Source organism: Muntiacus reevesi, chromosome 1 (genome assembly GCF_963930625.1).
Source record: "Muntiacus reevesi chromosome 1, mMunRee1.1, whole genome shotgun sequence".
NCBI lineage: Eukaryota > Metazoa > Chordata > Mammalia > Artiodactyla > Cervidae > Muntiacus > Muntiacus reevesi.
The window spans coordinates 184133741-184160395 of NC_089249.1; the positions used below are offsets into that span (position 1 = coordinate 184133741).

Here is a 26655-nt window from a genome sequence, read left to right on the forward strand (position 1 = left end):
CAGGGAGGTGCGGCCCTCCTGCAGGGCTCCCAGCCTGTCCAGTCTGGGACAGCCAGCACCTGGAAAAGCCTGGGGCGGGTCCTGGGAGTGCCTCAGCACCTAAGGGCTTGTGGGGAGCAGATTCCTGCCCACCTTCGGGCTGGGCGCGTGGGCCTGGGAAAAGACTTGTCCCTGGGCCCAAGCTGACCACTGAGGGGAGGCAGCAATCCAAGCGGCCAGTCTTGCTCCACAGGCCCACACAGAAGGGCCCATTTCTTCTAGCTCCGAGCCTTTGTGCTGGTTGGTCCTGGCACGACTACCACTGGAGACTGGAGGGTTCGCTTCAGTGGGCCTCATCTCAGCCAGCTTCTGGGTGACTGCTCTATGCACGCTTTGTGGGGTAATCGCCAGGTGGGCGGTTACGTGGCAGGGGGTGTCTGTGCACAAGGTTACGCGATGAGTAGACTGCAGGATGGGTGTACAAACAGGTGTGTTAGCAAGCTGAGGGCTCACTCATCTCTTGGTTCAAGGCCTCCTCTATGAGACTGACTCCACTGCCCAGCTGGCTCGGGGCAACGCCCTCTCCAAGTTCCCAGGCTGTAATGTGGATGAAATTTTGGCAGAGCTTCAAGGCGGGGATGGGGGTGCATGGGGGGCTTTTGTGGGGCCATCTCTGGCCTTCCACTTTCCTGGGGGTCTATTCTCCCACCTGACATTTCTGGCCTCTCAACCTCTAGCTCATCTGAAGCCCCCACCTGAGACCTAAGGGATCACCATTTCTACTTTATACAGGAAAAAACTAAGGCTCAGAGTGGGCTGTGACCTGCCCCAGTAACAGGCATCGGGAGCTTCACGGCCAAACAACTGGTGGAGGATCAGCCATTGTCCCTACATCCCAGCCAGATTATTTCCCGGAAATGTATGCATCACTACTGCTAAGATCACATGCCCATCCTTAAGTGAAAAAGAAGCTGCCAAACTTTATCTGGGTGGCACCTAGATATGGGGATGCCTGAGAAAGGAGAAATCTTTAGGGTAACCAGGAATTTCTGCCAGGGTTCACAGAGTTAATTAAATCACCTAGGCAGATATTCAAGAAAAATTTGGCCAGACAAATGTCTTAAACACCAGGACGAAGTGCCCTGAGGAAAAAGTATTTCTAATGTATGTGGGGAAATTTTTTTCAGCCTTTTGCTCCACATACCTGAGCTTTTTTTTTTTTGGTCACATCACAAGGCTTTCAAGATCTTTAGTTCCTGACCAGGAATCAAACCCAGGCCCCGGCAGTGTAAGCACTGCAATCCCAACCACTGCACCACTAAGGAATGCCCATACCATACCAACCCAGCAGCCCATGAGAGGAATGATTCAAGTTCCTAAGGTTTTTTTCCTATGAGTGATTATTTTCAGGGCAGAATGCTTTTCACATAAGGAAAAGCAAATCCTAAGGTTTATTTTCAGCCAGTAGCTTGTTCACCCATGGTGTTGGCAAGGCTGAAGGAAAATAGTCCTCTTATTAAGTGATGTTAATTAGTATGTTAGTGGCAGGCATTTTGGCATTAATATAAAAAATTTGGCCCAGCACTGCCAATCAGGGCTTACACGCGTGGTGCAGATGAAGGTAGAAGGGTGTTCATTTCCATCACAACCCTGTCTCAGATTTTTTTTTAACTCCTCCTGGGCTCACAGTGACACCTGTGGTCCCTGCCCTCAGTCTGGTGTGGGACGGTGCTGTGAACCAATCATTGTACGGTCTACAATCCCCAGGGAGGCAGTGGTCTGTGCAGTCGTCTAGGCAGAGCGCTCAGCAAGTGCAAGGAGGCAGGGAAGAGCCACAGGTGCTGGTCTGTGTGAGCTCAGTCACAGGTTTTGTGACTTAGTGACCCATGGACTGTAGCTTGCCAGGCTCCTCTGTCCATGGGATCCTCCAGGCAAGAAGACTGGAGTGGGTTGCTACGCCCTCCTCCAGGGGATTGTTCGACCCAGGGATTGAATCTGTGTCTCTCACATATCTCCACGTGCAGGCAGGTTCTTTACCGCTGGTGTCACCTGGGAAGTCCCAGGGGCTGGAACAGGCAAAGCGGGTCACTGAGGACCCGGAGCCTGTCTTTCCCATGAGAATGGCTAGCCATGCCTGAGCCCTGCCCCGGGAACCTCTCCAAGAACAGGTGGGTTTGAAGTGAGTTGCTTTTCTGGAAACCACCCAAGATCACCACGCCAACTAAACCCCTCCTCGCACAGGTCGGGGAGTGGAGGCTGTGCCCTTGCCCAGGACCATTCTCCTCCCAGCCCCCGCCCCACACTAGCTCTCTGTGCCCCAGCTTCTTCCCCATCCACGGCTCTCTGGAAGACAAGGCAGGCTCCTACTGACCTGTGTATCCAGCGCCTGCAGAACACTGGCTCCCCAAAGCAGCTGAATGAATCTAGTCTGAGCTTCTGAGGGTGACACCAAGGTACAAAGGGCCTGGACTGTCCAAGGTGACAACACCAAGAACTGAATTCTTAGCTGTGCCTCGGTCTCTGGTTGAGGAGCTTAGGGTGGGATTAGCTTCATGCCTGGAATTCCCCAGGCCTCAAGTACAAGATGCCCACTGAGAGACCTTGGCCTCCTAGGTGGGATTAGGGCAGCTTCATTCAATGGGCCCCCAGCTGGTGGAGGGGAAACAAGCCAGCACAGCAGGCTCACAGCCCTCTTGGGTGCCCCCTTGTGCCTGCTCTGAGGATCTACAACAGGGCTGGAGGCTAGGTAGGGAAGACCACACCTGGAATAGAACCAAACCCATAGGCTTTCCCCGCAGCAGCGTGCAGCCAGCTGTCATTTTACCACCAAGAAATGAGGGGGAGTGGCACAGAGCTGAGAAACATGTATAACAAGGCAGGCAAGACAGATCTGGGGCCAAACCTGTGGCCTACAGCACACCCCAAGGCCCACAGGAGAGCTGTCTTGATGGCACTGAATGGAAAGAGAGCTGGGAGTGGGGAGGGGCTCACCGTTCCTAGACCACCCTCCTCTTTGGAGAATCCAGTGTGGGGGCCCTACTCAAGGAGAGGAGGACCCCTCCCAGAGCACTCACAGCTTGGCTGCACCCTTTTGAGTTCTGCAGGGTGTGTAAAGAAAACAAGAAGTGTATCTGGGCACTTGGTTTTCCCATTAAGTTTTATTTGGGCAGACCCGGGGACAGAGGGCCTGCACCTAAAAGAAGGTGTTGGGCCTCTTGGTGGTGAAGCGTGGCTTGTGCTGGCGACGGAGGACGCGGTGCGGCAGTGGGAACTTGATCTTGGAGTCCTGTGATAAGAAAAGGGAGGTAGTGGGGGTGGTGATGGTGGAAGGCTCTTAACTTTGTCTCCCAGGGACCACTGAGGTGTGGCCACCCCCCACTGGGCTCCTGCGTCAAACCCGCTGCCTTATTGCATCTCCCAAGGCTGGGGGCGCTGCCAGACCAGTCTGGTGTTCCAACAGAGCCCCCTCAGCCCAGCCTGCCCCGCAGGGCCCTGAGGGCACTCACGTGGAACTGCTTGACTGCTGGTCGGCGGCACTTGCTGGCTGCAATCTCCTCCACCTTCATGATCTGGATTGAGTGGGCCCGGGCTCGGTGCCGGGCACCCATGTCTCGGTCTGCAGAGATCAGGAGGGGGCAGGGTGAATGTACACATTTTCCCATCATGGGTGGGGAAGGAGGGCACTCGGGGACCAAACAGACACAGCATCTGGTCCCAGCAGGCACTGGCTACCAAGTGTGTAGAACCTCCAAATTCACTTTGAGGGGCACGGCTACAGCTCCACAAAGGCGACGAGGTAACATTTGCTGTTTGCACCTCTGTTTAAACCACTGCTACAAGAAACAGCAGTTCTTGGGTTTAGGTGCTTGGATTCTGGTCCTGGCAGGTGACACATGCTGGGAGCACCCAGGGTTGCTAATGCTGGGTCCCATCCCCGGAGAGGGGCTGGACTAGGTTTCCCGGTGGCAGCTGTATCTACGTAATGGCTGACCTTAAACCTCAAGAGGAAGGTTCCAGATGCAGTTGGTGGTGGTGAACCAGCTCAGGAATGACCAGACCCCCTCCTCTCCACCCACCCCCAGCCCGAGCCCACCCACTGCCAGTTTCCAGGAACAGGCATGCTTGGGGCATCCTCGCCACTCCCCCGCCTCCATCCCTGAGGACTGCCCCCGAGCCCCGAGAAGCCTCTCGCATTTGGCACGCCTCTGTCTGACAGGGAAGGTGCCTGCCCTGCTGAGTCTGAAGGAGACCCGGCGGCTTACAGCACTGGGTGACGGCGCCGGCGGTCGTCAGGTCCCGGTACTCCCGGTACATGTTGTGCGTGCCACTGCGGGAGTCATAGCGTAGCCAGATGCCGAAGTTCTTCACTCGCAGGGGAGATTTCTCGAACACCTGTCAAGGAGAGGAGACCGGCTGAGGCTAGAATAGCAAGTGGGCCCCGACCAGGGCCCCCCACCATCCCTGAATCTCTGCCCCCAATGCTACGAAGGATGGTCCAGCCTCTGGACCTCTCTTGCCGGTCTCCCAGTCCCTGCACCTTCAGGCACCCGCGGGGACATCTGCTGTCTGAGGGAAATCCCCACGGTAACCGCAGGGATGCAGGGCAGTCCAGGCTGGGATGCTCCCCCCCCCCCATGGGGACCGACACAGCTTCTGACTCCCCCCAACCAACCAATAATTCTCTTGGGACCATCTGGGCCAAAAAACCATCAGTTACCCAAGGCAGCCTCACTGTGCAGAGTACAGCGCCACGCCCCACACTTTACAGATGAGGCCCAGGGTTTTTATTAGGAAAAGGCCACCAAACCACCTATTTCATCCTGATGTAGGGCGTGAAGACAAAGGATCAGGATCAGGGGCTGTAAAGTCTGCTAGCTCTGGAGGGTGACAGATGCCCCATGGGAAAGTGTAAATTCACCCCGATCCCGCCCAGCTTCGAATACCGCATACCTGTCCACAGTAGACGATTTCCCCCGAGGATTTCTTCATCTTCTTCAACTGAGACACAAAGTACCAGAAGCGGGACTTGGCAACAACATGATTAGGCGCAAAAATCCTCATGCGATAGAGGGGCGGCGTATGGCATTTGGGGGTCGGCAGGCAGCGCCCCACCACCTTATACTCTCGAAGCTAAAAAAGAAACAGCGGTTGAGGTGGGGACCAGCACCCAAAGTCTAGAGGCAACTGCGGAGACTCACTCTGCGCCCTTCCCCAAGCCTGTTGACAACTGGATCAGGGGATGGAGAAGGTCAAGTCCCACCCCAGGGCCCTCCTGTGATATCTGGGTGACTGTGGGTCATTCCACCGTCCGAGCCTTCCACATAAAAAGAAGTGAGAGTGGGGAGGATTAACCCAGGTGCCTGAATGCCCTTTGCCCTGGCTCAGGAAAGCTGGGTGAGGCTCTCAGCCCCTCTCCCCCTTTACGTTAGCTAGGCACAGAACGGTGGGGCTGCCTCGTTCCTCCAACACCGCATCTATCCAGCTCACAACTTGTCAAAATGAAAATTCGGGACCCCAGAGACAGTGGCCAGCCAGGAATCTCACAGTCAACTCCAGAGAGAATCAGGACAAGAATCCAGTTCCCTGCCCAGCTCTGGGTTCCCCAGACGTGGGTCATGACTTGCAGCTGCCTCAGTTTCCCAGTTGCAGTCCAAGAGATTTGGACTCTCAAGCAGAAGCTCCCCGTTTGTACAGATGCAACGGGCACGATATCTGCCACGTTCAAATCCTGGGGTACAGGAGAAAGGCGCCACCACCACAAAATGGCTCGTCACCATTTTACTATTAATGTCAATAGAAAACCACCCCAAACATCACAAACTCGATTCTTACTTTAACCTCTCAATCTGACTCAACGGCCTCGCAGACCACCCATTCAGGAAGGGGCCGATGCGGTCGGACCCCTTTCCAGTGTGCAAAATGGAGCTGGAAAGCTGAGCATGACCCACCCAAAATGCTTCTCCGCGGGGTCTACTCTTCCATCTCTGAGCACTAACGCGGATTTTGCCCAGCACCTGTCACAGCGGTTAAGACTCCCACTCCCCATGTCAGCCCCTAATTACACTAGTTTCCTTCTATTTTCTGTTACAGGCATGCCAAGAGAAAAAGAACACTATGGCCCGCTAACCCCCACCCTTGGCACCATATTCACTTCCCAAACGGAGAAACTGAGGCTCGGAAGGTCGATGAGGTCCCGTGGCGCGTGTTTCCACACCGCTCAATTTGTCTCTTCCTGTTGAAAGGAGACTCGGACTCCCCGGCCCCCGCGATTCCCGAGCCGGCCCGGGCCACGCTCTGGCCTCCCCACGCGGCTCCCGCAGTGGCCGCCATGTTGGCCGCAACTGGGGACCTCGGCGCACTGGCCCAAACCGGAACGCGCACTCCCCGCGTGTCCCATGTCTCCTCCCGCAGCCCTCGATTCTGTCCGCGTCGCGTTCTCTGACTCCTTGCCCCACCGCGCCCGCCTTACCGTCCCTGAGGCCTTCATGGCGATCTACCCACGACCGCCGCCACCCTCGAAAAGGAAGTGGCCGCCCTCGCGCAGCCGCTCACCTTGATTTCGCGGCCGGAAGTCCCTCCCTTTCGATGCCGCGAGCCCATTGGCTCCTCAGCCCCGAGCTCTATAAGATTTGCTTCTTCGTTGACTCCAGATCCACCAACCTCTCACAGCCCGGCCTCCCTTTGCGGCGACACTACAACTCCCGAGACGCAGCGCGACTAGCCCTCCTGTTCAAGCGAGGCGTAAGGGAGCGTCGGCGCGCGCGGCATGCCGGGAGTTGTAGGTACAACGGGCGGTCTCGGAGGCCGGTTCCAGGTTCCTGCCTTTATATCCATACTGTGTGCATCATCGTCCCGGTGATGAGGCTCCAGGACCTGAGCGTTCTCTTCTATAAAATGGGAATGTGTGCTTAGTCACTCAGTCGTGTTCGACTCTTTGCTACCACATGGGCCCGCCAGGCTCCTCTGTCCATGGGGATTCTCCAGGCAAGAATACTGGAGTGGGTTGCCATGCCCTCCTCCAGGGGATCTTCCCAGTTCAGTGATCGAACCCAGGTGTCCCGCATTGCAGACGTATTCTTTACCGTCTGAACCGCCAGGGAAGCCCAAAATGGGAATAGTACAGGTGTTTTTTTCCCCTAGTAATGTTACCATACTGGCTTCCCGGATGGCGCAGCGGTCAAGTATCCACCCACCAAGAGACACAGGTTAGATCCCTGGGTCCGGAAGATCCCTTGGAGCAGGAAATAGCAACCCACTGCAATATCCTTGCCTGGAAAATTCCGTGAAGAGTGGAGCCTGGCTGGCTACGGTCCATGAGGTCGCAAAGGGTTGGATAGGACTGAGCACATAACACTCATTCACACTCAACTCATGTGAAAGGCCAGGTTCAGAGCAGTTTACAAATGCTAACGTTCATTAAAGTCTTTCCTGGTGTCTCAGTGGTAAAGAATCCTGCCAATCAGCGGATTCCATCCCTGGGCCAGGAAGATACCATGGAAAAGGAAATGGCACCCCACTCCGGTATTCTTGCCTGGGAAATCCCATGGACAGAGGAGCCTGATGGGCTACAGTCCATGGAATCGCAGAGTCAGACACACTTAGCAAACACACTGAACATTCATTAAGCAATGGAATAGTATTTATTATTATGGGAGGATCTGATTTGTGTTTCATAGTAGCAGATATTCAAACCCCATCTGCTTGTTTCTAGTACAGATCCTGGGGCAGAATAGGGCTTGGGGCTGGGGCGGGGGGTTGTGGGGGTGCTAAAAATGATCAAGGGGGAGCCGCACCTTTGGAAGCTTCGGGCTTAGCAATTTGTTTAGGCAAAAAAATGGCTCCTCTGGAGGGGAGATCCAGAATGGAAAAGGAAAGAACTCATGAAGTCAGGCTGTGAAAAGAGACATGAAAGAGGATAAACTGGAGGATTTATATTAGGAGAGAGAGGTGTTGGAGGAGGTGACAGCTGAGCCCAATTAGAATTTTTATTTTATTAATTAAAAATTAATAAGTTTAATTAAGATATGGTTCACAGGGAATTCCCTGGTGGTCCAGTGGTTGAGAATCTGCCTTCCAATGCATGGGAGGTGGGTTTGATTCCGGGTCAAAGAACTGAGATCCCACATGGGATGGCGCACATAAACCCACATGCCCCCTTGCTCTGGAGCTCTGTGCTCTGCAACAGGAAGAAACCCTGAGGGCCACAACAAAGACCCAGCACAGCCACAGTTTTTTTTATAAAGGGGAATGTCAGTTAAACAAGCAATATAGCTCACATGCCATACAATTCACACATGTAAATTGTACAATTCAATGTTTTTTTTTAAACTACATTTATACACACACACACACACACACACACATATACACACTAGAGAAGGAAGTGGCAACCCACTCCAGTATTCTTGCCTAGAGAATTCTGTGGATGGAGGAGGCTGGTGGGCTGCTGTCTATAGGGTCTCACAGAGTCAGACACGACTGAAGCGACTTAGCATGCATGCATGCATTGGAGAAGGAAATGGCAACCCACTCCAGTATTCTTGCCTGGAGAATACCAGGGACAGAGGAGCCTGGTGGGCTGCCATCTGTGGGTTCGCACAGAGTCGGACACGACTGAAGTGACTTAGCAGCAGCAGCATATATACACAGGTGTGTAACATCACCATAAAATTGAGAACATTTCCATCTTCCCTCCTGAAAGAAGCCCCTTACTCTTAGGAGTAGCTTGCCATTCCCTCCCCATTCCCCAGCCCTAGGCTGTAGGAATCTACTTTACACCACCATGGATTTCCCTATTCTAGACATTCTACATAATGGCATGCATGTTCAGTCTCTCAGTCATGTCCAACTCTTTGGGGCCCCATGGACTGTAGTCCGCCAATCTCCTCTGTCCCTAAAATTTTCCAGCCAAGAATATTGTGGTAGGTTGCCATTTCCTCCTCCAGGGGATCTTCCTGACCCAGGGATTGAACCTGTCTGTCTCGTCTCCAGTATGTCCTGAATTGGCAGGCAGATTCTTTTCCACTGCGCCACCTGGGGAATTGGAATCACACAATCTTTTGTGATTGGCTTTTTTCGGTTAGCATGATGTTTTCAAGGTTCATTGACATTATATCATGGATCAATACTTTGATCCTTCTTTTTACAGCCGAGCAATATTCTATTGCATAGATGTATTTTGTTTATCCATTCTTCAGCTGATGAACACTTGTGTGGTTTCTACTTTTTGGCTATTGTGGATAAGGAAATAATGACATTTCCATGCAAATCCTTGTGCCAGGGTATGTTTTCATTTCTCTTGGATATTGCCAGTGGTGGAATTGCCGAGTCCCTTGGTAATTCTGTGTTTAACTGCCAGAGTGGTTTAAAAAATGCCTGTATCATTTGACATTCCCATCAGCAATGTGTGAGAGTTTCAAATCCTCCACATCTTCACTGGTGCTTTTTATTATTTTTCTCTTGTTATAACCATCCTAGTGGTGTGAAGTGGTATTTCATTGTAGTTTTGATTTGCTTTTCGCTGAAAAGCAATATTGCCTTTGGGCATCTTTTCCTGCACTTATTGACCCTACCTATATCTTCTTCGGAGAAATGTCTATTCAATTTCATCGCCCATTTTTAAAGCGTTTATCTTGTCTGTGTGTTTATGACTGTGCTGGCTCTTCCTTGCTCTGTAGGCCTCCTCCAGTTGCACTGAGGGGCCGCTGGTCTCTTGTTGTGGTGCGTAGGCTTCTCAGTGTACTGGCTTCTCTGTTTTTGAAGCCTGGGCTCTGGGGCACGCGGGCTTCACCAGTCACAGCGTGTGGGCTTAGCAGTGCACGGGGTTAGCTGCTCCACAGTATATGGAATCTTCCTGGAGCAGGTATCGAACCTGTGTTCCCTGCACTGGCAGGTGGACTCTTAATCACTGGACTGCCAGGGAAGTCCTGCCCATTTTTCCCCCCGGAAAAGGCCTCACATATTTATTACTAACGCAAAGCATTAGCTGATGACAGAGAACCAACCATTCCATCTGTTCTATAGAATACATGTGGGCTGTTCCAATGGTAGTTCAGTGGTTAAGATGTAAGTGATATGACAGGATGCCAGCCACCTTGATACAGCATAGATGTATGCTACTTCATATGCAGTGAATATGAGAGTGCAGATATCTTTTTGAGTGGGTGTTATTGTTTCCTCCAGATAAATATACATCGGTGGAATTGCTGGATCATAGGGGTCTTCCCAGGTGGTGCTAGTGATAAAGAACCCGCCTGCCAATGCAGAAGCTGTAGGAGACATGGGTTGGATTCCTGGGTGGGGAAGGTCCCCTGGAGGAGGACATGGCAACCCACTCCAGTTTTCTTGCCTGAAGAATCCCATGGACAGAGGAGGCTGTTGGGCTATCGTCCACAAGTTTGCAAAACCGAACATAACTGAAGCGACTTAGCACACATAGTAGTTCTAATTTTAATTTTTTAAAGGAACCTCCAAGCTGCTTTCCATAGGTGGCTTCATCAATTTACATTTCTGCCAACAGTTTGGCAGGGTTCTTTTCTCTTCTGTGTTTGAAACACCAACTGTTCTCTTGTCTTTTTTTCTTTCTTTCTGCCATGTAGGGCATGAGGGGGGCTTCCCTCAGCTCAGTTAGTAAAGAATCTGCCTGCAATGAAGGAGACCTGGGCTCAATTCCTGGGTCAGGAAGATTCCCTGGAGAAGGTAAGCGAAATCCACTCCAGTATTCTTGCCTGGACAGTCCCAGGGACAGAGGAGCCTGGCACGCTCCACAGACTGTAGTCTACGGGGTTGCAAGAGTCGGACACGACTGAGCGGCTAAGCGCACGCACAGGGCGTGAGGGATCTTAGTTCCCGTACCAGGGATGAGAGCTGCAGCCCCTGCAGTAGAAGCTCAGAAACTTAACTGCTGGACCACTAGGGATGTCCCACTCTTGTCTTTTTGATGGCATTTTAACAGGTGTGAAGTGATATTTCATTGTGGTTTTGATTTGCATCTGTCCCATGACTAGTGACTTTAAACATCTTTTCATGCACTGTACCTGATGGCCATTAGGACGTCTTCTTTGAAAAAAATTTCTATTTGGTTCTTCTGCCCATTTAAAAAAATCATATTGTTTGGGTTTTGAGTTTCTTTATGTATTTTGAATATTAACCCCTTATCAGATATAGAGTTTGCAAATATTTTCCCCCATTCTGTAGCTTGTCTTTTCATTTTGTTGATGGTTTCTTTTACTGTGCAGAAACTTTTCAGTTTGATGTAGTCCCACTTGTTTATTTCTTTACTGCTTACTGTTGCATGAAGCAACTATTTTCCAATGTAACATTTTACTTCCTTTAATGATTTTCTTCGGTATATATTTTGAGTTATTTCCTTAGTGACTGTTCTAGGGCTTACCATATGCATTTCAACTTAGAATCTCCTTGGATTTTTGCTGTCTTAAATTTTTTAAAAAAATATTTATTTATTTTGGCTGCACTGGGTCTCAGATGCAGTATGCTAACTCTAAGTTGCATCATGCATGTGGGATCTAGTTTCTCATCTGGGGATCAAAGCTGGGCCCCTGCATTTGGAGCACGAAGACTTACCCACTAGACCATCTGGGAAGTCTCTATGCTGCCTAAATTTTAAGGACATATATAGAAATGTTGATCTTACATATCTCATTTCCTCTTCCCCATTTTGTCCTATTATTATGTGTGAAAGTCACTCAGTTCTGACTCTTTTTGACCCCCTGGACTGTGTATCCCACAAGGCCCCTCTGTCTATAAAATTCTCTAGGCAAGAATACTGGAGTTTGTATTCCCTTCTCCAGCTGATCTTCCCGACCCAGGGATGGAACCCGGCCGGGTCGCCTGCACTGCAGGCAGATTCTTTACCATCTGAGCCACCAGGGAAGCCCATGCTATTTTGTTATTATTATGCTATTATTGTTTTACATATTGCATCCACGTGTGTTACAGAACAAATAATACATTGCTATAATGATTACGTGCAGTTATATGTCTGATAAAGAATCCAAAAAAATAAAGGAGGGCAAATATCCAGAGTTGTTATATTGGTTTTCTCTTTTTGAATTTCTGGTTTGATTCCTTTGTTTTTGTCAATTAGAGTTACCAGAATGGAACAGGATCCATGTTCTCCACCTGCCTTTCATCTGTGACAAAAAATTTTAGCCAAAGAATAAGTTTAATCAGAGAAGTGAGACAATGCAGAGACAAAGGGCAACAGTTCAACAAGACCAAACAGTAACAGTTTAGTCATTAGACATAGTCAAGGACTTCTAGTTCCTCTTCATGGGTTGTAAATAATATTCTGAGCAGTATGCTGTGTGCCATCTTTAAGATACTGAAATCCCTACCAGGTGGAAGAAGTGAGCTACATGATAACCAGACGGTAGCCATGACATAAGCTAAGCTGTTACAATTCCGAGAACCGGCCTCAAGGACTTGGGAACAAACTGACCCTGGAACTGAAGATTAACTGTAAGGAAGCAGTCAGGGTGATGCTGCAGACCACCGAGTGACCAATTTGAAGATGGCCATCAGAGCTGGCTGTGCTATTTCTGCATGTAGCCCCTTCCCTCTGTCTACAAAACCTCTTGCCCACTGATTGTCAGTGGGTGTGTGGGGGGTGTCAGCCTTTGGAAGGAGTCCACCTCCCCTGCACCCCAGTTGCCAGCATCCAAAATAAAGCAAACTTAACTTTCCACCGACATGCCTTTTTATTGGCTTTTGAGCGGTGAACAGCCAGACCCCACTTTGGGTAACATTACTACCTGGTGTTATTTCCCGATTTCAACACAGCTTTGTTTGTCTCATCTCCTTTGTGCTCTTATTGACAAATATATTACCTTTCTACATGTTATAAGTCCCCAAATAAAATTAACAGTTTTTATACAACTGCTTTTTAAAATCAGTTGAGACAAAAGGAGAAATATACATGCATGCTGTTTTTTTATAATTACAGAATTACCTTTATCCATGGTCTTTAATTTTTGGTATGTATCGAATTAATGTCACCCCCCTCCCCCACTCACCTTTTGGGGTCTTTCTCTGCTGAAGGGTCCAGGAGGGAGACTAGTCAGTCGATGCCTTTCAGGCGGACACTTAAGGTGTGAACATTTGAATGCTTGGAAGGGGAAGAACATGACAGAGAAAAGGTGGTCAGAGCATTAGGCTTGCACCTTCCTGACTGGCCCCTCCCTGGGCCCACTGGCAGGTGAGAAGTGACTCCATTAGAACGGTGCTGCCATGAGTGTCCACTAGATAGCAGAAGAGCCTTTGCCTGTCTGCCAGGCTGAGGCCAAATAGCCTAGGACACTGATGTAGAGTAAGCAAATTTCCTGGGCATTACTACTCTGGGCCTCAGTTTCCCCATCTGCAAGATGAGGCTAATTATGGTTCCCAGCTTGTAGGGTTGTTGGGAAGTCTGGTGCGTGCGTCCTCAGTTGTATCCAACTCTTTTGTGACCACATGAACTGTAGCCCGCCAGGCTCCTCTGCCCATGGGATTTTCCAGGCAAGAATACTGGAGTGGGTAGCCAGCCATTCCTTTCTCCAGGGGATCTTCCCAACCCAGGGATAGAACTCAGGTCTCCTGCGCTGCAAGCAGATTCTTTACCAACTGAGCTACAAGGGAAGCCATTTTCTCCTCCAGAGAGTCTTTCCGACCCAGGGATCAAACCCGCATCTCTGTGTCTCCTGCCTTGGCAGGTGGATCCTTTATAACTGAGCCATCAGGGAAACCACCGCGCGGTTTGAAAGGTGTATAATTGTCTGTACTGGGGTGGTAGGGGCTGTCTGTCTTTGCTGACTGTACCCCTCCTACTGTGTGTGAACTCAGTGCTCTGGGTCTCAGTTTCCCCAGGCTTCGAGGAAGGAACAGGCAGTGGAAAGAAGTCTTAGAGCCTGGTGCACAAAATGAATCCTGCGAGGGCAGGAGAGGATCCAGAGGAGGGGCAGTAGGAAGGACGGGAACAGAAGGGAGAGGAGAGGAGGGTGAAGTGGAGAGGGAGGGTGATAGGAAGAGCCCTGGCCTTGGGACCTGGTGCTACTGTCGCCAAAGCCTGGGTCAGGAAGACCCTTGCAGCTAAGAGGGACGAACACTTGGGTGTGTGTGTGTGTGTGTGTGTGTGTGTATTCTAAAAGTGTTTTTTTGTTTGTTTGTTTTTACATTTTGGCCCTACCTGGCTTCTCTGCTAGCTCAGCTGGCAAAGAATCCGCCTGCAAAACAGGATACCCTGGTTCAACTATTGGGTCTGAAAGATCCCCTGGAGAAGGGATAGCCTACCCACTCCAGTATTCTTGGGCTTCCCTGGTGGCTCAGATGGTAAAGAATCTGCCTGCATGCAGGAAACCTAGGTTCGATCCCTGGGTTGGGAAGATGCCCTGCAGGAGGGCATGGCAACCCACTCCAGTATTCTTCCCTGGAGAAACCCCATGGACAGAGGAGCCTGGCGAGCTGCAGTCCTCAAGGTCGCAAAGGGCTGGACACGACTGAGCGACTAGGCACAGCACAGCACCTGCCTGGCAAGTGCTGTCACGGTTCCCACTGCGCCCCTGACCCACCCTCTTGCCCCTACGCACCCCTCCTGGCTGCCCCCACCTGGGCCCAAGCAGGAATCCGACCGGATAAGCTGGTCCTGGACCAGAGATCTCAAGCCAGGCGTTGCTCCGTTTCTGTCACCATCATTGAATTAGGTGCAGCCAAGTTCCTGGTTCAAGAGGACGCCCCTGAGTGCCCTGGACCAGTTTGCTAATCCAGGCTTCTCAGGCAATCCTCGGCTTGCATTATCAAGTTGCCCCTCCTGGGCTGTCCTTGCTGTCACATTTGGAGCTCCGCCATCCTGACCACTTCCTTCTCCATCTCAGCACCTCCATCCTTCCAGGGCTCTGCTGGCCAGAGTTCTGCTCCTGTCCTTTTGTCCCCCAGATGTCTGCAAGCCACCTGCTCCCCCGTACCCCAGGTGCCACCCCATCCTTGCCCTAGCCTCGTTCCCCGCTCCTCTCCTGTCCCCAATTGTCCCTGCTCTCAACCTTCCTAAGCTTCCTCCTCTGAGTTCATTCATTCATCATTCATTCATTCATCAGTACCTACTGTATATTGGGAACCGGGGACACAGCCGTGACCACGACAACCAAAAGCTCCAGGTAGAACGGAGCTGACATAGCAATGGGGGAAATGGCCAAAAACAAGATAAAGAAGAAAGATATGTACCAGCAGAGTGTGACGTGCAGGTTAGGGAGAAAAATTAAGTAAGGAAGGCTGGTCTCTGTGCAGCTATCTGCCCCCCCCCACCCCACACACACACCCAGGGGCCAGATCCTTATTTTCATTTCTCATATTATTTGGGGGGACTCCTAGGGCATTGTGAGAAAGAGAAGCAAAGCAAGCTAGGGGCTCTTTCTTCTTGTCACTAAACCGCCCCCAGCCTCACTTTTCCCCTCTGTATACGGGTATCACAGTTCACACCTCTGAGGTTGTTTCAAGGATTAACTGAATTACCCGCAGTGGGCATCTGATGTACTGGTGATCGCTTGAGAAGTGTTTGTTGGTCTTACCACCAATGATTGGTCTGGTTCACGGTCAAGATCTGAACAGCAGCTCCAGGAATTCCCGTTCTCCGCCCCCCACAATCTGTGTAATTAACTATACTTCCTTTTTTGATCAACACTTAACTTTTATCATTTTATTTACTCTTGGCTGTGCTGGGTCTTCATTGCTGTGCAGGCTTTTCTTTAGCTGTGGCGAGCGGGAGCTACTCTAGCTGCGGTGCTCGGGCCTCACTGTGGAGGCTTCTCTTGTGGAGCACGGGCTCTAGGGCGAGTAGGCTTCTGCAGCTGCGGCCCGTGGGCTCAGCAGTCACGGCTGCCGGGCTCTAGAGCGCAGGCTCAATAGTTGCGGAACATGGGCTTAGTCACCCTGTGGCACGGGAGATCTTCCCAGATCAGGGATTGAACCTCTGTCTCCTTACCACTGAGCCATCGGAGAAGCCCTTAACTTTTAAACACTATTAACAGATACAAGCTTCCCAGGTGGCGCTAGTGGTAAAGAATCTGCCTGCCAATGCAAGTAACACAAGAGCTGAGGGTTTGATCCCTGGGTCAGGAAGATACGCTGGAGGAGGAAGTGGCAACCCACCCTGGTATTTTTGCTGGGAGAATTCCACGGACAGAGGAGCCTAGCGGACGACAGTCTACGGAGTTGCAAAGAGTCAAACACGACTGAGCGTCTGAGCACCACAGATACAAAACTCAACAGGCACAAAAAGATAAACAGCATAAACTGTCTCCCTCTTTCCCTTCTCGTGGCTCCCCAGTTCCCCGCCTCAGCAGACACCATGTGAACAAGTTTTTTATGTTTCCCTGCAGAGTCCTTGCCAGTACGAGGAAATCCTCATTGTCTCCTCTCTTTCTATACAAACAGAAGCCTCCTACCCAGACTTTCTGCACCTTGCTTTTACCTTCACAGAGTATCTGGGTGCAAGGGTTAATAATCAGCCTTCTGTTGCTCTGGTTAAGCCATGAGAAAATCACCATGATTTTTATGGAAATTGGAATAGAATTCCAATTTATTCTTTTAAGAATAAAAGCAAAATATAGCAACACAGTATAATCTAAACAAAAGTACATCGGGTTGATTAGTTGGGGTCATCATGCCCTGCTAAGCCAAGGAAAAACATAGTGTGGACCTTGGAACACTGGGTCAGCGCAAATTCAAACCGCTGCTTGTGCACACACCAAGATGTTTTCCCAAAGCATATGCTGGTCTATGACCTCCAGCTGGGTGATATCCCTTGTACAAGAAAATAACAAAGATAGTTCAAAGTAATCAGTAAAATGGGAGACGTGACTGGGGACACAGGAGGCTGATTTTATCGTAGCACAACAGATATTTTCTGCTTGCCAAGACAATAAATAAAAATGATGTCGCTCCAGGGAACAGAGCTTTTGATCCTAGAGGTCTTGAGTCTCCCAGGCCCATCTTTAAAACTTTAATTCTGTCTCTAGTTTCTTTTTTCCAAACTGTGCGTGGATTACTTTGGATCCCCACCTGCTGCACTGGCTGCAGCAAGTGGCGCCCAAAGTCGGGCTCAAAAGCAAAGGATCGCAGAGAGCGAAGCTAAAGTTGAAATATCTGCACACGGTCCTGAGTAAGAATGGGGTGAGACCTCTGAAACTCTTCTTTTGGGTAAGTAACACTCTCTCAGGCATTGAAACCAGTGTTAAGCATGGGAAATTCAGAAAGCTCAGAACAATACTGGCCATATATATGCCTCTTAAGGCAGCGTTTCAAAGCAGAGGGAACAAAATTAAGTGAGGGCAGGTTACTGGAACTTTTACAAACCATTGAGAAACACTGCTCATGGTTCCCTTCTCTTGGTACTTTAGATTTAGGAACATGGGAGAAGATAGGTAGTGAATTAGAGAAACTTCTTTGCAAGGGAGTGAGTGCCCTTGCCTGTATCCATCTGGTCACCTGGGCACTGATAAAACCCATTTTAGAACCTTTCCAGACCCCAGAAAACTCAGAAGGGCGTGAGGATGAATGTGAAACCCCAACAAAGGAATGGTCTGAATATGCTAGAGCCCGAGGGGGTAGGGCAAAAAACTCAGGAGGCTCTCAAAGCTGCAGTTTCTTCTTCGCCTTTGTTTAGGGAAGACAACTTCCTCTGCCTCCTCTTCCTCCCTCTCCAGTCTTAACCACTGAAACATCTCAAGCTTTTCCTTCCTTACGACAGACGGCAGTTCTGTCACCCCTCCAGAAAGGTATTTGGTGGGCTTGACAGGAGAGTGACTTGAAGGTTATGGTGACTTGGAGGTGACTAGGGCATTTCCAGTGACAATACATGAACGGAAATCTCCTGGGGCAGATCTTAATAATCCTAATGGGGTGTATGAGGTTGTACCTAGATTCCCTTCTAAATACTAAAGGAACTTAAGCAAGCTGTTCAGAACTATGAAGTAAGTTCTTTTACCTTGGGAATAGTGCAGGGTTATTAGCGTAGGGAATAGCTGAGGGTTCCTGCTTGATTATGGCGGCTCATAACCAAGTCAGGCAGATCCCCATCTCTTTAGATCAATTGATAGGCAATGGAAATTGGGGGAGAACTCAAGATCAAGAGTTTATGGAAGATCAGGTTATAGAACAGGTGAGGTGATACTGCTTAAGAGCCTGGGAGAAAATAGAAGTTAAAGGACAGGCTTTCTTTACTTTAAGAGATAGACCTCACCTCCCCAGAGAGACAATCCCTGCTGGGACAACATCTTACCAGTCAGGCTACCCCTGTCATCAGAGCCAATTTGAACATTCTCTGGTTTAATTTTTAGCTATGAAACTATGACTACCAAAAAAAAGAGATGACATTTTTGACACTGATTAGCCATGATATTCTTTAAACTCCAGAGAAAACTGGCTAAAATAAAATCTTTTTTGAAATTACAAAACCAATTCTTCTTGCACATGCAATTAGGAAAAAGTTGGCTTACTAAAATACTTTCTTGGAGCTCCAATTCTGCCTGAGAAACAAAAACAGGCCTGGGTAAAAACCTAAAGTTAACTCTTATGTCCTTGGGATACACAGCCATGAACAAATTGGTAGAACTCAAAACAAGAGAAAAAGAAGAGGTGAAAAAAAAAAAAGAAGAGGCGAAGAGACATTTTAAATTTCAAGCGGAAAACTATGAGGTCTCTGTCTGTCTGTCTAGATTTATCTGTGTCTCAGTGTGTGTCTTTGTTTTTGGATAATATGAGGTTAATTTATAAATGAGCTCTATTTAAATTCAGGTTCATGTGAACTGAAAAATATTCAATATTATATATCTAACATTAATGTTTGCTAATCTAATTAAGACATGTCTTGAGTCATCAACATTATGTAATACTTTTAATGTGCCTAGGTTTAATGTAAGCTAAATTTGTCAGCAGTTCATGGTTGCTTAAAGAAAATAATTTATGTTTTTAATTAAAAAGGTATTAAAAATGAAATTACAGTCTATTAAAAAAAGGTAAGTCTAAATTTACAGGTGGCTATTCTCTAAAGAAATAAATGAAGTGATGAATACAAAACTGTAAAAAAAGGTTTGTGGCAAATGAAAGAAGAGTTTTGTGCATGGTGCAAGTTTCTTAAGACATTAAACTGCTTTTGAAGTCTTATTGTTACTTGGACTAAGTAAATAACTATTTTTTTTCACAGTGAATATAAGCTGGCACCAATGTGGAATTTGGTTTTCTCTTCCTATTAAAAGAACAAGGTTTTTTTGGAATATGGCTTTTGATAACAGACTATGTAAAGTTCTTTGTCTTTAAGTGATTCATACTTGCTTTTAAAATCTTTTGTTACTTTGATAAAATGAATGAGTGATATTTCACAATGATCTATGGAGACTATGGCACACATAGACAAAGCTTGTTCTACTTCTACAAAATTAACCCCTCGTCAGGAAATTTAAAATAGATAAACAATGACTATAAACCAGTCAGGGCTACGGGAAGTCCAAAAGTTGCTTGGCTTTTCCCGGCTCCCTGACAAACCTCAACTTTATTTGATAAAATAAAGCCTTTCCTGACTTCAGGGTTAATATATTACAATAGAGAAAAAAAAAAAAAGGTTAAAATGTGTTTTCTACAATCTCGAGTGATTGGGGCACCCACTTTGCTGGACAGGTCGTACAGACACTGACAAAAAACTTCTCGGAGACTATCATTTTTACTGACGTCCTTGGTCATCGGGCAAGGATCGCAAGACAGAGGGGTTGGCTATGTGAGATTGAACAGACAGCTAAATATGACTACAATTTTCATGACTTTTTGTCTGACATATTACTGGTTTCTAATCTTTGTTTTCAAATATAAAAAAGCTCTTCTCCTCAAGTCACTGATGGTTTAAAACAATTTAGTGATTTACACCTGTGGGTAGAATAAAAACATTTTTCTTTTCTCTCTGCCTCATCCCTCCAGAAACTGGAGACATTTGGGTTCTGAACAGCCTCAACCAGGCTGTTGTAGAAGTTGTAGATTGTAGAAAAGACTGTCTCCAGACATGTACAAAAATCTTAAAGAGTATACTGGGGAGCTCTAAAAGAAAAATCCACCCAACCATTGCCAGGCCTATGGTATCTATTATGTTTCACTGAATATTAAGTTCTAGTTTTGTTAACAAGGTCTGTATTTACTAAGACTCACTTCTAATATAGTTCCTTGTGGTTATGTTACATTGCTAAGAGGTTTAATTAAGTTACTAAAAAGGACACTCTTAAGTTTGTTTCTAAAGCTTATCTCAGTAAGCAGTCTTTAAATAAAGATCAGATGCTCCAGGATCTACAACCAGGAAATTAACAAGCTATAGTCCTTTAACAAACTAAGTCAGATGATGTAAAGATGTCACTGGGCTATATCAAATGAAAGTTCTTGACTTAAGTTCTTACTTATGATTTTACTATTACTCCTAACTATAAGGAGAAGGGGACGACAGAGGATGAGATGGTTAGATGGCATCACCGACTCAATGGACATGAGTTTGGGTAAACTCAGGGAGCTGGTGATGGGCAGGGAGGCCTGGTGTGCTGTGGTTCATGGGGTCGCAAAGAGTTGGACACGACTGAGCGACTGAACTGAACTGATATTGTATTCTATATTATCTGTTTCAAAAGGTGTTGTCCCCTACATTATGTGTGTGTAGTCACAAATGTGTGACTGAGACACTGATATAATGATGGTATACAGTTCCATATAAAATCCATAGTTATAATGGATGTAACTCATATATCTTCCTTTGGTAAGCTCTCTTATGTACATGTGACTATTGATATATGGACCACTACTCAATCCAATGAGACTACAAAACATGTACAAAGACATTTATATGCTTGTTTTGCTGTTATAAAACTACCAAAAACTATAAAAACTGATAATGGCCCTGCTTATACCAGTAGAGCATTCCAACAATTTCTTAAAATTTGGTCTATAAAACATTCTACTGACACTCCCTATAATCCACAAGGACAGGCCATAGTGGAGGGGGCTAATCAATCACTTAAACATATAATACAGAAACAAAAAAAGGGGGACATGCCATAGGACAAGAAACAATATTGAGTAAAGCTTTCTTTACCCTCAATTTTTTGACTATTTCAGCACAAACTGTGGAAACTGCAGCTGAATGACATTTTCAGGCTACATTCACAAATACAACTAAGTCTGTGATTTGGTAGCAAGATCCACTAACAAATGCTTGGTCACCGGGGAAGTTAATTACATGGGGAAGAAGGCTTGCTTATATCTCCCCAGGAGGAGGTCTAGAACCTGTGTGGATTCCAGTTCATAGAGTAAAACCAAGTAGAAACAACCAGTGACTCCAGGCAACCTGACCATGGCTATGTTTGCCCTGATATCGCAGTGAGTATATACCCTTGGCTTTGGCAGAAGCAAAGAATATGCCTATTCTTTGCTAATGTACCTATTGGTCCTATCTATGTACCAAATCCCCCATTGCTAAGGCCTGTTAATTGGGGTGAAGGATCTATCCCTGTTTATGTCAATAACTCTTCCTGGATCCCTGGTCCAGAAGACAAGCATTTGCCCATTCATAAAAAAGAAGAGGAGACCCCCTTTAACAATACTTTGGGTTTTGACACTTGGCCTTTTTGCTTGGGTGCTGGTCAGGGTTGTCTTCATTTATCAATGCAGGCTTGGCTCTCTGTAAATTCTTTAAACAGAAATCACACTAAGGTTCAACTGCATTTACCTTCTGGATTGAGCTTTGGATATCAAGAGACTAATCAAGATAATCTAAGCCAGATAGACTCTTGCGTGAGAACAGACGCGTATGGGCAGACCGACAAGACCAAATATGCTGGGGTAATTGTCGCGGGACTGAGGGGGTGATCTTACTTAATGGCTCCTATGGAATTGTCTGGGACTGGTCCCCTAAGGGGTATGCAGTCTCTAATTGCTCATACCATAACTCATCCTGCAATCCTTACAAGAAATTGCATTGGCATGTGTCTGAATACAATCACACTAACATTACTGCACATGCAGACTATCCCATTATCTAGCATGTCTCCGCCATAGCCACAGCTCAAATTAGGTAGGGCTCAAACAGAAGTATGGAAGTTGGCCATAAGCCTGAAAAAATATCAAATTTGGGGTGTAAATTATTCTTATTCCACGAATTATACTCTGTCATTCAATACATCAACAAATTGGACATTTTATACTCAAGCAGGTGTTAGGGATCCATATGTAATTATGATTGGCACTATAACTATTAATCAGACAGAAAGGAATCTGACCCGCCAGGATTGTAAGCCATATACCTGCTTGAACAGTTCATTATTTAACTCTAATCGTTCCCATGTGATTTTGCACAGACGTTTAGGAGTTTGGCTGCCAGTAACTCAAAGTAGGTCTTGGGAACTCTCCCCTGACATGCATACTTTGCTCACAGTACTAAATACCATTCTGAAAAGATCCAAGCGTTTCATTGGGTTCCTTATTGCCGCCATAATGGGCATTATTGCTATCACCACCACAGCGGCAGTGGGGGGAGTAGCTCTCCATCAGATGGTACCAACTACCACTTTTGTGCAGGAGTGGCGTAAAAACACCAGTTACTCTTGGGGAGCCCAAATTCATATAGATGAGGAGATTAACAACAGGTTGGTGGATTTAGAAAATGCAGTGCTACTCTTAGGAGAAGTACAAAATCTTAAATTAAAAATACATTTAAAGTGTCACTGGTTGGGATGGGAGACTGGGATGGGGAATTCGTGTAACTCTATGGCTGATTCATATCAATGTATGACAAAACCCACTGAAAAATAAAAAAAATTAAAAAAAAATAAATAAATAAAGTGTCACTGGAACATTACTACTTTCTGTGTAACCCCTTAGGAATATAACCAATCTGAACACACCTGGGGAAATGTTAGACGGCACTTGCAGGGCCATACGACCGACAACCTTACTCTAGTATTAAAAAGCTACAAGCAAGAATTACTGGCATACAGCATGCTTCTCTTAGACTATTACCATGTACGGATATACTTGAAGGGATAGCAGAAGGCCTTAACTCGTTAAATCCTCTCGAGTGGATCAAAGGTATCGGAGGTGTTCTCATCTGAACGCTAGCTATGTTTTGCTGTTTCACTATAATCTGTTTAGTCCTCAGATGCACGCTAGCCCTCTGATAACTAGTGAAGAAAGAAGTTGCGAGATCAACATATTTTCTGCTACAAAAACAAAAAGAGGGACATGCAGGGGTTAACAATCAGCTGCCTATTGCTCTGGCCAAGCCATGAGAAAATCACCATGGGAAAAGAATAAAAGCAAAACATAGCAATACAGTATAATCTAAACAAAAGTACATCGGGTTGATTAGTTGGGGTCATCATGCCCTGCTAAGCCAAGGAAAAACATAGTGTGGACCTTGGAACACTGGGTCAGAGAAAATTCAAAACGCTGCTTGTACACACACCAAGATATTTTCCCAAGGTATATGCGGGTCTATGACCTCCAGCTGGCTGATACCCCTTGTACAAGAAAATAACAAAGATAGTTCAAAGTGATCAATAAAATGGGAGACGTGACTGGGGACACAGGAGGCTGATTTTATCGTAGTACAACAGATACTTTCTGCTTGCCAAGACACTAAATAAAAGTGTTGTCCCTCTGAGGAACAGGGCTCTTGATCCTAGAGGTCTTGAGTCTCCCAGTCCTATCTTTAAAACTTTAATTCTGTCTCTAGTTTCTTTTTTCCAAACTGTGTGCCGAGCACTTTAGATTCCTACCTGCTGCACTGGCTGCAGCATCTGGGAGGTCTTCCCACACTGTCAGCATTAAGCTACCTTATTCTTTTGCATAGCTGCATAATATTCAATGCTGAGAATGGCAATAGGTTATTCAATGAACCCCCTGTGGCTGAACATCTAGGTTATTTCCAACAGATTGCTGTCATAAGAGTGATTTTGAAGACTAAATAATGCTGTAAAGGTATCATTCTTGGAAGTCTCATTTGCTAGAAGGAGATTTGCTGGGTTTCAGACCAATTTCTTCAGCTTTGTCTGCTCCCTTCCACAGGGCTGGGTCATTTCCACTTTTTCTTTTTTGGTCACACCACATGGCTTGTGGGATCTTAGTCCCCAACAAGGGAAGTGAGGGGATCCCTGCTGGTCCAGTGGTTAGGATGCCACAATTTGATTGCCAAGAGTGTGAGTTTGATCCCTGAATATATAACCTAAAACTATAAGACATCCAGAAAAAAAACAGAAGAAAAATTTTTGCAAAGTTGTCTTAGCTAGATAACATTGATAAATCAGACTTCATCATTTTGCTCTTCAAAAGACACCACTGAGAAAACAGAAAGGCAAGACATAGATTGAGAGAAAATACCTGCAATGCCATGCTTTCATTCCCAGGTAACCCTGATCTGCTTTCCATCACTAAGATGAGTTTGCAAGGTTCAGAATTTTATATGGAAGCTTCGTGCTCGGCTTCTTTCACTCAGCAGGATAGTTCAGCAATTGTTCCATGGTGGGGTGTTTATCAGTAGTTTATTCCCTTTTATTGCTGAGTCATATTGCCCTGGATGGCTGGACCAGCTTGTTCATTCATTCACCTGCTGATGAACTTTTTGGTTGTTTTCAGTTTAGGACTATGACAAATAAAGTTGCAATGAATGCTGGTATACAAGGCCTTGCAGGGACATCCATTCTATTTTTGCTAAATACCTAAGAGTGGAGTGACTGAGTCAGATTGTAATTCTATGTTTTGCTTTAAGAAACTGCCAAACTGTTTTCCACGGTGGCTGTATCACTTTTCGTTTTCACCAGAAGTGCGCTGTCAACACTTGCTATTGTCTTTTTAACTGTTCCCATTTTGTGGGTGTGAGATGGTATCTTCATGTGGTTTGGATTTGTACTTCCCAGGCTAGTGATATTGAGTATCTTCTCACATGTTCGTTGGCCACGCATATATCCTCTTTGGTGAAGTGTCTATTCAAATCTGTTGCCCAATTTCTTATTGAGTTGTTTGTTTTATTACTGAGTTGTAAGAATTATTTATATATTCTGGATGCAGGTATTTTGTTTATTTAATACATGCATTGCAAATATTTTCTCCTGATCTATGTATTACCTTTCTGTTTTCTTGATGGTGTCTTTTGAAGAGCAAAATGATGAAGTCTAACTTATTAATTTTCTAGCTAAGACAATTTTCCCTACCAGTTTGCAAAATTTTTTTCTTCTACTTTTTTCTGGATGTCTTAGAGTTTTAGGTTATACATTCAAGTCTCTGTGATGCATATTGAGTTAATTTTGTGTATGATATAAGGTAAGGGTTAATGTTATTTTTCATATGCTGTCTAGTTGTTCTGATACTATTTGTTGAAAAGAATTTTCCTTTCTCCTTTAATTGCCTTAGCATCTGTGTCCACAGTCAACTGGCTATATTTATATGGGTCTATTGCTCTAGTCTATTCTGTTTTATTGATCTACCTGTCTATCTTTTCACCAATACCAAACTGTCTTCTTATTCTAGCTCTATAATAAGCCTAGAAGTTAGGTGGAATAATTATTCTGATTTTATCTTCTTTTAAAAAATCAGCTTGGCCCTTCATAATTCTATATGAATTTTAAAGTCAATGCCAGTTTCTTAAAAAAAAAAAATCTGCTGAATTTAGATTGTAATTACATTGATCCTATAGACCAGTTTCCCTGATAGCTCAGTTGTTAAAGAATCTGCCTGCAATGCAGGAGTCCCTGGTTCGATTCTTGGGTTGGGAAGATCCCCTGGAGAAGGGGTAAGCGACCTACTCCCTTGTGGTTCAGCTGCTAAATAATCCGCCTGCAATGTGGGAGACCTAGGTTTGATCCCTGGGTTGGGGAGATACCCTGGAAAAGGGAAAGGCTACCCACTCCAGTATTCTGACCTGGAGAATTCCATGGACTGTATAGTCCATGGGACTGCAAAGAGTCAGACATGACCGAGAGACTTTCACATAGACCAGTTTGGGGAGAACTAATGTCTTAATGACACTTAGTCTTCTGATCCATGAACATGGTATTTCTTTGCATTTGTTTATGTATTCATGAGCTTCTCTCAGCAATATCAGTAACTTTTAGTAAAACAGTCTTTTGTTACATTTATTTCTAGGTATTTTATCTTTTTTGGTGCTGTTGCAAATGGCATTTAAATTTTTTTTTCATTTTCAATTGTTTCTTGCTAGTATTTAAAAAATTCAACTGAATTTTATACATTAACTTTTTAAGCTGTGAACTTTGAACTAATAAATTCACTTATTAGTTCCAGTAGTTGTCATAGATTTCTCTGGATTACTTATAGCAATCATATCATCTGTAAACAGGGACAAATTTACCTCCTCCTTTTCAATCTTTAAGTCTTTTATTTATTTTTGTTGCCTCATTGCATTGGTTATGAACGCTAGAACAATGCTGAATAGACATTCTTGTCTTGTTCCCAGTCTCAGAAGCACACAATTTAATCTTTTACATTAAGTATAATATTACTTATAGACTTCTTTTGGTAGGTACTCCTTATCAGATTGAGGAAATTCCCATTTGCACATAGTGTGTTAGACTTTTTAAAAAATCATGAGTAGGTGTTGAATTTCATCATTTCCTGAGTCCATTAAAATAAGCATGGTTTCACTATACTGTT

At 46.2% G+C, this 26655-nt stretch overlaps 1 protein-coding gene and 1 non-coding gene across 2 annotated transcripts; both read right to left on the reverse strand.

The window, feature by feature from the left end:
* Nucleotides 1-3118: 3118 nt before the first annotated feature.
* Nucleotides 3119-6539, reverse strand: RPL18A (ribosomal protein L18a). The gene is made up of 5 exons (XM_065931618.1): nt 6449-6539; nt 4930-5109; nt 4242-4371; nt 3486-3595; nt 3119-3265 (listed from the first exon to the last, which is right to left on the reverse strand). The coding sequence occupies exons 1-5, from the start codon at nt 6464-6466 to the stop codon at nt 3173-3175; spliced, it is 531 nt and encodes a 176-aa protein (XP_065787690.1). The 5' UTR covers nt 6467-6539; the 3' UTR covers nt 3119-3172.
* On the reverse strand, nt 3715-3848 carry LOC136156420 (small nucleolar RNA SNORA68). Its single transcript, XR_010660975.1, has one exon. It is a non-coding gene; the product is annotated as a small nucleolar RNA SNORA68 (small nucleolar RNA).
* Nucleotides 6540-26655: the final 20116 nt, after the last annotated feature.